A 15,000-nucleotide genomic window follows, 5' to 3' on the forward strand; every position below is an offset into this window, starting at 1 on the left:
TGGAGATTCAGCACCGTGGAGAGTAGTGGAGATTCAGCACCGTGGAGAGTAGTGGAGATTCAGCACTGTGGACAGTAGTGAAGATTCAGCACTGTGGATAGTAGTGGAGATTCAGCACCGTGGAGAGTAGTGGAGATTCAGCACCGTGGAGAGTAGTGGAGATTCAGCACTGTGGAGATTCAGCACCGTGGACAGTAGTGGAGATTCAGCACCGTGGAGAGTAGTGGAGATTCAGCACCGTGGAGATTCAGCACCGTGGACAGTAGTGGAGATTCAGCACCGTGGACAGTAGTGGAGATTCAGCACCGTGGACAGTAGTGGAGATTCAGCACCGTGGACAGTAGTGGAGATTCAGCACCGTGGACAGTAGTGGAGATTCAGCACCGTGGACAGTAGTGGAGATTCAGCACCGTGGAGAGTAGTGGAGATTCAGCACCGTGGAGAGTAGTGGAGATTCAGCACCATGGATAGTAGTGGAGATTCAGCACTGTGGATAGTAGTGGAGATTCAGCACCGTGGACAGTAGTGGAGATTCAGCACCGTGGAGAGTAGTGGAGATTCAGCACCATGGATAGTAGTGGAGATTCAGCACTGTGGATAGTAGTGGAGATTCAGCACCGTGGACAGTAGTGGAGATTCAGCACTGTGGATAGTAGTGGAGATTCAGCACCGTGGACAGTAGTGGAGATTCAGCACCGTGGATAGTAGTGGAGATTCAGCACCCTGGATAGTAGTGGAGATTCAGCACCCTGGATAGTAGTGGAGATTCAGCACCGTGGAGATTCAGCACCCTGGATAGTAGTGGAGATTCAGCACCGTGGAGATTCAGCACCGTGGACAGTAGTGGAGATTCAGCACCGTGGAGATTCAGCACCGTGGACAGTAGTGGAGATTCAGCACCCTGGATAGTAGTGGAGATTCAGCACCGTGGACAGTAGTGGAGATTCAGCACCGTGGAGATTCAGCACCGTGGACAGTAGTGGAGATTCAGCACCGTGGAGATTCAGCACCCTGGACAGTAGTGGAGATTCAGCACCGTGGAGATTCAGCACCGTGGACAGTAGTGGAGATTCAGCACCGTGGACAGTAGTGGAGATTCAGCACCGTGGAGATTCAGCACCGTGGACAGTAGTGGAGATTCAGCACCGTGGAGATTCAGCACCCTGGACAGTAGTGGAGATTCAGCACCGTGGAGATTCAGCACCGTGGACAGTAGTGGAGATTCAGCACCGTGGAGATTCAGCACCGTGGACAGTAGTGGAGATTCAGCACCGTGGAGATTCAGCACCCTGGACAGTAGTGGATAGCGCCACGGTAGATGAAATTCATGCCAATCTGACTAGTCTAGCCCATGCACCAGCTTCTGTTATTGTAATGGAACAATGTTGTAAATGTGACTGCCCAACTCTATTCGGTCTTATGTGTCAACATTCTCTATTCTATTCTTCTATTCTCTATTCGGTCTTATGTATCAACATTCTCTATTCTATTCTTCTATTCTCTATTCGGTCTTATGTATCAACATTCTCTATTCTATTCTTCTATTCTCTATTCGGTCTTATGTATCAACATTCTCTATTCTATTCTTCTATTCTCTATTCGGTCTTATGTATCAACATTCTCTATTCTATTCTTCTATTCTCTATTCGGTCTTATGTATCAACATTCTCTATTCTATTCTTCTATTCTCTATTCGGTCTTATGTATCAACATTCTCTATTCTATTCTTCTATTCTCTATTCGGTCTTATGTATCAACATTCTCTATTCTATTCTTCTATTCTCTATTCGGTCTTATGTATCAACATTCTCTATTCTATTCTTCTATTCTCTATTCGGTCTTATGTATCAACATTCTCTATTCTATTCTTCTATTCTCTATTCGGTCTTATGTATCAACATTCTCTATTCTATTCTTCTATTCTCTATTCGGTCTTATGTATCAACATTCTCTATTCTATTCTTCTATTCTCTATTCGGTCTTATGTATCAACATTCTCTATTCTATTCTTCTATTCTCTATTCGGTCTTATGTATCAACATTCTCTATTCTATTCTTCTATTCTCTATTCGGTCTTATGTATCAACATTCTCTATTCTATTCTTCTATTCTCTATTCGGTCTTATGTATCAACATTCTCTATTCTATTCTTCTATTCTCTATTCGGTCTTATGTATCAACATTCTCTATTCTATTCTTCTATTCTCTATTCGGTCTTATGTATCAACATTCTCTATTCTATTCTTCTATTCTCTATTCGGTCTTATGTATCAACATTCTCTATTCTATTCTTCTATTCTCTATTCGGTCTTATGTATCAACATTCTCTATTCTATTCTTCTATTCTCTATTCGGTCTTATGTATCAACATTCTCTATTCTATTCTTCTATTCTCTATTCGGTCTTATGTATCAACATTCTCTATTCTATTCTTCTATTCTCTATTCGGTCTTATGTATCAACATTCTCTATTCTATTCTTCTATTCTCTATTCGGTCTTATGTATCAACATTCTCTATTCTATTCTTCTATTCTCTATTCGGTCTTATGTATCAACATTCTCTATTCTATTCTTCTATTCTCTATTCGGTCTTATGTATCAACATTCTCTATTCTATTCTTCTATTCTCTATTCGGTCTTATGTATCAACATTCTCTATTCTATTCTTCTATTCTCTATTCGGTCTTATGTATCAACATTCTCTATTCTATTCTTCTATTCTCTATTCGGTCTTATGTGTCAACATTCTCTATTCTATTCTTCTATTCTCTATTCGGTCTTATGTATCAACATTCTCTATTCTATTCTTCTATTCTCTATTCGGGTCTTATGTATCAACATTCTCTATTCTATTCTTCTATTCTCTATTCGGTCTTATGTATCAACATTCTCTATTCTATTCTTCTATTCTCTATTCGGTCTTATGTATCAACATTCTCTATTCTATTCTTCTATTCTCTATTCGGTCTTATGTATCAACATTCTCTATTCTATTCTTCTATTCTCTATTCGGTCTTATGTATCAACATTCTCTATTCTATTCTTCTATTCTCTATTCGGTCTTATGTATCAACATTCTCTATTCTATTCTTCTATTCTCTATTCGGTCTTATGTATCAACATTCTCTATTCTATTCTTCTATTCTCTATTCGGTCTTATGTATCAACATTCTCTATTCTATTCTTCTATTCTCTATTCGGTCTTATGTATCAACATTCTCTATTCTATTCTTCTATTCTCTATTCGGTCTTATGTATCAACATTCTCTATTCTATTCTTCTATTCTCTATTCGGTCTTATGTATCAACATTCTCTATTCTATTCTTCTATTCTCTATTCGGTCTTATGTATCAACATTCTCTATTCTATTCTTCTATTCTCTATTCGGTCTTATGTATCAACATTCTCTATTCTATTCTTCTATTCTCTATTCGGTCTTATGTATCAACATTCTCTATTCTATTCTTCTATTCTCTATTCGGTCTTATGTATCAACATTCTCTATTCTATTCTTCTATTCTCTATTCGGTCTTATGTATCAACATTCTCTATTCTATTCTTCTATTCTCTATTCGGTCTTATGTATCAACATTCTCTATTCTATTCTTCTATTCTCTATTCGGTCTTATGTATCAACATTCTCTATTCTATTCTTCTATTCTCTATTCGGGTCTTATGTGTCAACATTCTCTATTCTATTCTTCTATTCTCTATTCGGTCTTATGTATCAACATTCTCTATTCTATTCTTCTATTCTCTATTCGGTCTTATGTATCAACATTCTCTATTCTATTCTTCTATTCTCTATTCGGTCTTATGTATCAACATTCTCTATTCTATTCTTCTATTCTCTATTCGGTCTTATGTATCAACATTCTCTATTCTATTCTTCTATTCTCTATTCGGTCTTATGTATCAACATTCTCTATTCTATTCTTCTATTCTCTATTCGGTCTTATGTGTCAACATTCTCTATTCTATTCTTCTATTCTCTATTCGGTCTTATGTATCAACATTCTCTATTCTATTCTTCTATTCTCTATTCGGTCTTATGTATCAACATTCTCTATTCTATTCTTCTATTCTCTATTCGGTCTTATGTATCAACATTCTCTATTCTATTCTTCTATTCTCTATTCGGTCTTATGTGTCAACATTCTCTATTCTATTCTTCTATTCTCTATTCGGTCTTATGTGTCAACATTCTCTATTCTATTCTTCTATTCTCTATTCGGTCTTATGTATCAACATTCTCTATTCTATTCTTCTATTCTCTATTCGGTCTTATGTATCAACATTCTCTATTCTATTCTTCTATTCTCTATTCGGTCTTATGTATCAACATTCTCTATTCTATTCTTCTATTCTCTATTCGGTCTTATGTGTCAACATTCTCTATTCTATTCTTCTATTCTCTATTCGGTCTTATGTATCAACATTCTCTATTCTATTCTTCTATTCTCTATTCGGTCTTATGTATCAACATTCTCTATTCTATTCTTCTATTCTCTATTCGGTCTTATGTATCAACATTCTCTATTCTATTCTTCTATTCTCTATTCGGTCTTATGTATCAACATTCTCTATTCTATTCTTCTATTCTCTATTCGGTCTTATGTATCAACATTCTCTATTCTATTCTTCTATTCTCTATTCGGTCTTATGTATCAACATTCTCTATTCTATTCTTCTATTCTCTATTCGGTCTTATGTATCAACATTCTCTATTCTATTCTTCTATTCTCTATTCGGTCTTATGTATCAACATTCTCTATTCTATTCTTCTATTCTCTATTCGGTCTTATGTGTCAACATTCTCTATTCTATTCTTCTATTCTCTATTCGGTCTTATGTGTCAACATTCTCTATTCTATTCTTCTATTCTCTATTCGGTCTTATGTGTCAACATTCTCTATTCTATTCTTCTATTCTCTATTCGGTCTTATGTATCAACATTCTCTATTCTATTCTTCTATTCTCTATTCGGTCTTATGTATCAACATTCTCTATTCTATTCTTCTATTCTCTATTCGGTCTTATGTATCAACATTCTCTATTCTATTCTTCTATTCTCTATTCGGTCTTATGTATCAACATTCTCTATTCTATTCTTCTATTCTCTATTCGGTCTTATGTATCAACATTCTCTATTCTATTCTTCTATTCTCTATTCGGTCTTATGTATCAACATTCTCTATTCTATTCTTCTATTCTCTATTCGGTCTTATGTATCAACATTCTCTATTCTATTCTTCTATTCTCTATTCGGTCTTATGTATCAACATTCTCTATTCTATTCTTCTATTCTCTATTCGGTCTTATGTATCAACATTCTCTATTCTATTCTTCTATTCTCTATTCGGTCTTATGTATCAACATTCTCTATTCTATTCTTCTATTCTCTATTCGGTCTTATGTATCAACATTCTCTATTCTATTCTTCTATTCTCTATTCGGTCTTATGTATCAACATTCTCTATTCTATTCTTCTATTCTCTATTCGGTCTTATGTGTCAACATTCTCTATTCTATTCTTCTATTCTCTATTCGGTCTTATGTGTCAACATTCTCTATTCTATTCTTCTATTCTCTATTCGGTCTTATGTGTCAACATTCTCTATTCTATTCTTCTATTCTCTATTCGGTCTTATGTATCAACATTCTCTATTCTATTCTTCTATTCTCTATTCGGTCTTATGTATCAACATTCTCTATTCTATTCTTCTATTCTCTATTCGGTCTTATGTATCAACATTCTCTATTCTATTCTTCTATTCTCTATTCGGTCTTATGTATCAACATTCTCTATTCTATTCTTCTATTCTCTATTCGGTCTTATGTATCAACATTCTCTATTCTATTCTTCTATTCTCTATTCGGTCTTATGTATCAACATTCTCTATTCTATTCTTCTATTCTCTATTCGGTCTTATGTATCAACATTCTCTATTCTATTCTTCTATTCTCTATTCGGTCTTATGTATCAACATTCTCTATTCTATTCTTCTATTCTCTATTCGGTCTTATGTATCAACATTCTCTATTCTATTCTTCTATTCTCTATTCGGTCTTATGTATCAACATTCTCTATTCTATTCTTCTATTCTCTATTCGGTCTTATGTGTCAACATTCTCTATTCTATTCTTCTATTCTCTATTCGGTCTTATGTGTCAACATTCTCTATTCTATTCTTCTATTCTCTATTCGGTCTTATGTGTCAACATTCTCTATTCTATTCTTCTATTCTCTATTCGGTCTTATGTGTCAACATTCTCTATTCTATTCTTCTATTCTCTATTCGGTCTTATGTATCAACATTCTCTATTCTATTCTTCTATTCTCTATTCGGTCTTATGTATCAACATTCTCTATTCTATTCTTCTATTCTCTATTCGGTCTTATGTGTCAACATCTGAAATTGTGTTTTTTACTTTGGACAAAATGGTATATCATACACTGCAGTTGAGGAACAATGGGAAAGTCATTCTGCTTTTAAAATTGATAAACTTGTAACCCCACTTTTGAGAAAATGGCCCTTGAATGTTTTGGTACACCTACTGGAGAGCTCTTCTTTCTTCATTCAGCATCGTTCACACCCTCTTAAGCCCCACCCATCTCTTTAAGGATTCACATCTGAGGCCATGTGCTAAACGGAGTGAGTAGTTTAGTAAACGACCAAAAATGTCAAGGCTGAAAGTGGTCAAAGTAGAAGCCTACAATAACGAAAAAATCCAGGTAAAAATACACTTTTAGTCATTGGCCTATATCCTAATATTTGATGCAGGTCATGTCGTGTCATGTCATTTCTGAGATATGAGTAATATTAGCTACAACACAATCGTACACATAACGTTAGCTAGCGAGCCAGCAAGCTAATGTTTGCTAGCTAGCTAACAGTATGCTTTAATTTGCAAGGAAATCGACGTTCTGACAAATGTAGAAACTTATAATATCTGAATATGTAGCTAGACTCTTACCCGTATTCATGGATGAACGCTTCACGGCAGCGTGTCTTTTCCGTTTGGTTTGTAGCTAGCTGCAGCTTGTTTGGCCCGTTGTCGTGTCAAGTCACTCCGGTTCACACTGACCGTGTGCAGAAAGTAGTCCGTCACAACTTCTTCCCGCTGATCTTTGTCGATAGCGCCTGCTAAATTCAGGGCAGCCATGTTGTTTAGAGCGGTAGCAACACTTTTGCAGTTCTCCATGACTAACGTTATATCTTTCAAAAAAAGCTGCGGTAGCAAGGATTACCTACACATACTGAGCAACTCATGTGATAGACAGAAGCATGCTACATCGCAGACCAATCCGAAATCATCTCTCGGCATGTCCAGCCCATCCATTATCTCAGCCAATCATGGCTAGCGGGAAGGTTCATTTATTTTTCCGTGGCTAAACCAACTAGGCTCGTAATTTTAACAATTGTATTAGTATTTACAGATGGCATACAAGTTTGTTATTAAGGCACATGAAAGTTCACATGTTCCAGAAGGCATTTCTGGCCAAAAAAATGGATTTTGATGAAAAAATTAAAACTACGTTCAAATGCCTCGCCTTTGGTCCTCTGTAGCTCAGCTGGTAGAGCACGGCGCTTGTAACGCCAGGGTAGTGGGTTCGATCCCCGGGACCACCCATACGTAAAAATGTATGCACACATGACTGTAAGTCGCTTTGGATAAAAGCGTCTGCTAAATGGCATATTATTATTAAGTAGTGACGCGCGACATATGCCTAGCTTCCTGAAACGGGCCACAAATGTCTATTTCCTCGAGCGCGTTTATGGACACAATGTACCAGCCATTTTGTTAACAGTGAGTAGCTACAGTTTAACATTTGAGCCTTTGGAGATTTGTGATTTGAGATTGCCTTCAGTAACTGCACCGAGAGGTTACGTGTAGTCTGCACATGACAGTCGGCGATGCAGTTTATAGAAGTCACACAAGCAAGTGTACGTTTTCTATTGGGGACTTTACGTTGAGTAGGCTACATATGGTAGGCTGCCTGCTAGCGTTGTGATGTCTTTTTTTGCATTAGTGCAGCGTAACATTTTTTTATTTATATTGGTCCACGGGACCCGTCGTTATTTTTCTCGGGAAACGGGAAAGAGCTGGGTCGGGAAGTACCGCGACACCTGTCACTGGTATTAAAACACTAGTGTGTGTCCCTCTAACACTCCTTCCTGCCTCTCCTCCAGTCGTCAGAGCTGGATGACATCCTAGATGAGCTGCAGTGTGTCCAGCCCCAGCTGTTCTGTGAGCCACGGCCCGTCTCCCTACCCTCCTCCCTGGACAAACAGAACATCATCAATGACATACTGCACATCACCCAGGGAACCAGCCCTGGCAACCCCAACGCCATGGCAACACAGCAGCAGCAGAGGGGTATGCAGCCAGGCAGTGAGTTGCTCACACACACATATAGAGACACACACACCTAGAGAGAATACTCACACACACACACATCAGAGACACACACACCTAGAGAGAATACTCACACATAGACACACACTTAGAGAGAATACTCACACACACACACATAGACACACACACTTAGAGAGAATACTCACACACACACACATAGACACACACTTAGAGAGAATACTCACACACACACACATAGACACACACTTAGAGAGAATACTCACACACACACACATCAGAGACACACACACCTAGAGAGAATACTCACACACACACACATAGACACACACTTAGAGAGAATACTCACACACACACACACATAGACACACACTTAGAGAGAATACTCACACACACACACACATATAGAGACATGCATGCAGAGAGAGAATAAACACTTGCGTGCATGCACACGCACACACACACACACACACACACAGATATCGGACACACACATCAGACACACATAATGTAAGTGACGTAAATGTAAAAGACACACACATACACTTCAGACCGGGGAAATTGTGTGTGTGTGTGTGTGTGTGTGTGTGTGTGTGTGTGTGTGTGTGTGTGTGTGTGTGTGTGTGTGTGCTCGCGGTGTAAGTGTTTGCTGCACCTGCGATAACATCTGCAAAACTGTGTACGCGACCAATAAACTTTGATTTGACATTACATAACCCAGGCCAAGTTTAACACAGACACACACGCATTCACTTCCATAACCCAGGCCAAGTTTAACACAGACACACACGCATTCACTTCCATAACCCAGGCCAAGTTTAACACAGACACACACGCATTCACTTCCATAACCCAGGCCAAGTTTAACACAGACACACACGCATTCACTTCCATAACCCAGGCCAAGTTTAACACAGACACACACGCATTCACTTACATAACCCAGGCCAAGTTTAACACAGACACACACGCATTCACTTACATAACCCAGGCCAAGTTTAACACAGACACACACGCATTCACTTACATAACCCAGGCCAAGTTTAACACAGACACACACGCATTCACTTACATAACCCAGGCCAAGTTTAACACAGACACACACGCATTCACTTCCATAACCCAGGCCAAGTTTAACACAGACACACACGCATTCACTTCCATAACCCAGGCCAAGTTTAACACAGACACACACGCATTCACTTACATAACCCAGGCCAAGTTTAACACAGACACACACGCATTCACTTCCATAACCCAGGCCAAGTTTAACACAGACACACACGCATTCACTTACATAACCCAGGCCAAGTTTAACACAGACACACACGCATTCACTTACATACATACAAATATTAACACACAGACATACAGTGCCTTCGGAAAGTATTCAGACCCCTTTACTTTTTCCACATTTTGTTATGTTACAGCCTTATTCTAAAATGGATTACAGTTTAAAAAATCATCAGGAATCTACACCCATAATGACAAAGCGAAAACAGGTTTTTATACATTTTTGCAAATGAAAACTGAAATACCTTATTTACATAAGTACTCAGACCTTTTGCTATGAGACTCGAAATTGAGCTCAGGTGCATCCTGTTTCCATTTTATCATCCTTGAGATGTTTCTACAACTTGATTGGAGTCCACCTGTGGTAAATTCAATTGATTGGACATGATTTGGAAAGGCACACACCTGTCTATGTAAGGTCCCACAGTTGACAGTGCATGTCAGAGCAAAAACTAAGCCATGAGGTCAAAGGAATTGTCCGTAGATCTCTGAGACAGGATTGTGTCGAGGCACAGATCTGGGGGAGGGTACCAAAAAATGTCTACAACATTGAAGGTCCCCAAGAACACAGTGGCCTCCATCATTCTTAAATGGAAGAAGTTTGGAACCACCAAGACTCTTCCTAGAGCTGGCCGCCCTGCCAAACTGAGCAATCGGGAGAGGGCCTTGGTCAGGGAGGTGACCAAGAAACCGATGGTTAATCTGACAGAGCTCCAGAGTTCCTCTGTGGAAATGGGAGAACCTTCCAGATGGACAACCATCTCTGCAGCACTCCACCAATCAGGCCTTTATGGTAGAGTGGCCAGACGGAAGCAACTCCTCAGTAAAAGGCACATGACAGCCCGCTTGGAGTTTGCCAAAAGGCACCTAAAGACTCTCAGACCATGAGAAACAAGATTCTCTGGTCTGATGAAACCAAGATTAAAATCTTTGGCGTGAATGCCAAGCGTCACGTCTGGAGGAAACCTGGCACCATCCCTACGGTGAAGCATGGTGGTGGCAGCATCATGCTGTGGGGATGTTTTTCAGCAGCAGGGACTGGGAGACTAGTCAGGATCGAGGGAAAGATGAACAGAGCAAAGTACAGAGAGATCCTTGATGAAAACCTGCTCAGACTGGGGCGAAGGTTCACCTTCCAACAGGACAACGACCCTAAGCACACAGCCAAGACAACGCAGGAGTGGCTTTGGGATAAGTCTCTGAATGTCCTTGAGTGGCCCAGCCAGAGCTGTGCAGCAACGCTCCCCATCCAACCTGACAGAGCTTGAGAGGATCTGCAGAGAAGAATGGGAGAAACTCCCCAAATACACGTGTGCCAAGCTTGTAGCGTCATACCCAAGAAGACTCAAGGCTGTAATCGCTGCCAAAAGTGCTTCAACAAAGTACTGAGTAATGGCTCTGAATACTTATGTAAATGTAATATTTCAGTTTTGTTCTTTTTATAAATTAGTAAACATTTCTAAAAACCTGTTTTTGCTTTGTCATTATGGGGTATTGTGTGTAGATTGATGAGGGGAAAAAAACAATTTAATCAATTTTAGAAAAAGGCTGTAACATAACAAAATGTGGAAAAAGTCAAGGGTTCTCAATACTTTCCGAAGGCGCCGTACACACACCACTTCTCATAAAATGTAAATGCCTGTGCAATGTTATACGACTGGCCTCGTCACATCCTCTCCAATGTGTGTAGCCACACCAACACATCTACACCTCCACCCTCCTCTCTCTCTCCAGACTATGGTGGTCCCAGGGGGCAAGAGGGCCAGGGGCCAGCTAGGGGTCTCCCGGTGAGGAGTGTATCCCTGGACATGAACATGTCAGGGGTCCCCCAGGGCCAGTATTCCCCCATGAGGACCCCAAGCCCCTACACACTCCTCCAGCAGCAGCAGCAGCAGCAAGGAATTCTGGGAAACCACACCGCCATGATGTCCAACCAGGCCAACCTCTCAGGTGGGTGGAGCCTAGTGGAGAGGATACTAACCATGGGTTGTGTACCAAATTGCGCCCTGTTCCCTATTTAGTGCACTACTTTTGGAGGGCTCGTGTCAACTAGTGCACTACACAGGGAATAGGGACGGGGCCCCCAGTCTCTGAGCTGTATAGTTCACTGCTGTAGTTTTCTAGTCTAAGGTCTGGACTAGATCAGAAATGCATTAGAGATGTCTCATTTGAGATTAAATGTCTCATTTGAGATTCTGTATCAGAATGGGATAATGTTGAAAAGAGCAATTTGATAGATAAGTTTGAATAGATTGATTTGATGATGCCTTGACCCACATGCTTAGGAGTTCTCAGAGGAATGTACATTCCCCCTCTGTCATCAGTCAGCATTTCTACCCCATTAGAGAGTAGATAAAGACATCACATGGACATTAGCATTTCCATTGGTCTCTCGCTTTCTGCGTCTCTGTCTCTCTGTCTCACTCTCTCTGTGGCGGGTGTTGATGACACGTCACACTGCTAGATTGACTCACTTCCTGTTCCTGTGGTAGGAAGTGGAGGGTCACCCACACTCCTCACAGTGACATCACTGACAACGCACAGTTCCAGTTAGTCACAGAGGCACACACACACACCGCACATTACATTACATTACATTAATTACAGTACAATTACTTTACATTACAATTACATTACATTACAATTACATTACATTAATTACATTACATTAACTTTACATTACATTACATTTACATTACATTACATTTACATTACATTACATTACATTACAATTACATTACATTAACTTTACATTACAATTACTTTACATTACAATTACATTACAATTACATTAACTGTACATTACATTAACTTTACATTACATTTACATTACATTTCATTACATTACATTAACTTTACATTACATTACATTACATTTACATTACATTTACATTACATTAACTTTACATTACATTAACCTTACACTAACTTTACATTAACTTTACATTACATTACAATTACATTACATTAACTTTACATTACATTACATTTACATTTACATTACATTAACTTTACATTACATTTACATCACATTAACGTTACATTACATTTACATTACATTACATTACATTACATTAACATTACATTACATTACATTACATTACATTAACTTTACATTACATTACTTTACATTACATTACATTAACTTTACATTACATTACATTACATTACATTAACTTTACATTACATTACATTACATTAACTTTACATTACAATTACTTTACATTACAATTACATTACACTAACTTTACATTACATTACTTTACATTACATTACATTAACTTTACATTACATTACATTACATTACAATTACATTACATTACATTACAATTACATTACATTACATTACATTACATTAACTTTACATTACATTACATTACATTACATTACATTACATTACATTTACATTACATTACATTACATTACATTTACATTACATTACATTACATTACATTACATTTACATGACATGACATGACATGACATGACATGACATGACATGACATGACATGACATGACATGACATGACATGACATGACATGACATGACATGACATGACATGACATGACATGACATGACATGACATGACATGACATGACGTGACATGACATGACATGACATGACATGACATGACATGACATGACATGACATGACATGACATGACATGACATGACATGACATGACATGACATGACATGACATGACATGACATGACATGACATGACATGACATGACATGACATGACATGACATGACATGACATTTACAATACATTACAATTACATTACATTACATTACATTTACATTACATTACAATACAATACATTTACATTACATTACATTACAATACATTTACATTACATTACATTACATTATAGTCATTTAGCAGACGCTCTTATCCACCACACAGACACCATTTCCCCGGTCCCAAAGACAGATGTGCGAAGAGCAATGGTGAAAGATGTTGTTTTCAGCAACTATCATAGTCCCCCGCCAGCCACAGAACAATAGGTAGCTCTAACTTCAGACTTGACTGGCTGTTCATTTGTTCAATGAGTTATTGTTACATTATCTGATGAAAAGGGGCACAAAAAAGCCCCCCCCCCCTCCTGTTTGCTCTGGCAATTGAACCGCTTGCAGAAATAATTAGACAGGGCCCAAACGTAACAGGTATCAGTATTGTTAAACACGACTATCAACTAAACTTATTTGCAGATGATCTCCTGATATTCCTGACCAATATTGAAAACTCAATGCCCCCCTTGCTAAAAATATTTTCAGAATACTTTAACATCTCGGGATATGAAATTAATGTGGGGAAAAACTGAAATAATATGCAATAGGAACAATAATAACTAATGATCTACAGCAATCCCTGAAGTGGACCACAAAAACATATCAGATGCTTAATAAGTAACAACAAACAACACATATATAAAGGACTTTAGCCCGTTACTCAGCAATATGAAAGCTGATCTATTTTATTTTATTTTTAAATGTATTTTTCTAAAGAAAATTATTCTTTTTTTTTTGTATTATTATTCTTTTTTTGTCATTTAGCAGACGCTTTTATCCAGAGCGACTTACAGGAGCAATTAGGGTTAAGTGCCTTGCTCAAGGGCACATCGACAGACTTTTCACCTAGTCGGCTCGGGGATTAGAACCAGCGACCTTTCGGTTACTGGCACAACGCTCTTACCCACTAAGCTACCTGCCGCCCGAACAATCTTCCCATAAATCTTACAGGTAGAATAAACCTCTTCAGAATGGCACGGCTCCCAATGTTTTTACATTTCTTCTCATTAATACCAATTACCACACCGAAGACATTCTTTAAGAAAGTATACTGCGCCGTGACAGACTTTATATGGGCAAATAAAACTCTTAGGAAGATGTAAAACGTTCCTTTTTATTCTGAGTCTGAGGGTCATTTTAACCTTCCAGACTTGGAATTGTATCAACTCGCCACCCAAGGCTTTTACTTGTGACATGTAGTTAAAAGCACTAAAGAGGAACGATGGGTAACATATTGAAGATGCGCATGCTCATCCCCAGAATATTTTTACGTGTCTATTTTCAAAAGATTGAGCTAAGAACATGAACAACTTCATAGTTAAGAACACTATAACAATATGGAAGACAATGACACGTATTCTACAAGAACAAATATCACTCCCAAAAAAAAACAATCCTATGGAACAATCCTTGGATAGCTTTTCAGATCGCACCGATAAATTGGTCCACATGGAAAACTAAATGCATAGAAACTGTGAATGGCCTGGTAATAGGAAATACATGTATTTCCGTGACAGAATTAAAAAGCAATTTT

At 38.3% G+C, this 15,000-nt stretch overlaps 1 protein-coding gene across 1 annotated transcript in view; it reads left to right on the forward strand.

Annotated features, from left to right (window-relative positions):
* The window catches only part of LOC121569948 (nuclear receptor coactivator 2), a 188,672-nt gene that overhangs the window by 138,511 nt on the left and 35,161 nt on the right, over positions 1–15,000 (forward strand). Inside the window, 2 exon segments of the mRNA XM_045216619.1 lie at positions 8,198–8,399; positions 11,409–11,624. Coding sequence (XP_045072554.1) covers positions 8,198–8,399; positions 11,409–11,624 — 418 coding nt within the window.

The sequence above is a fragment of the Coregonus clupeaformis genome, unplaced genomic scaffold, assembly GCF_020615455.1.
Source record: "Coregonus clupeaformis isolate EN_2021a unplaced genomic scaffold, ASM2061545v1 scaf0752, whole genome shotgun sequence".
Classification (NCBI taxonomy): domain Eukaryota; kingdom Metazoa; phylum Chordata; class Actinopteri; order Salmoniformes; family Salmonidae; genus Coregonus; species Coregonus clupeaformis.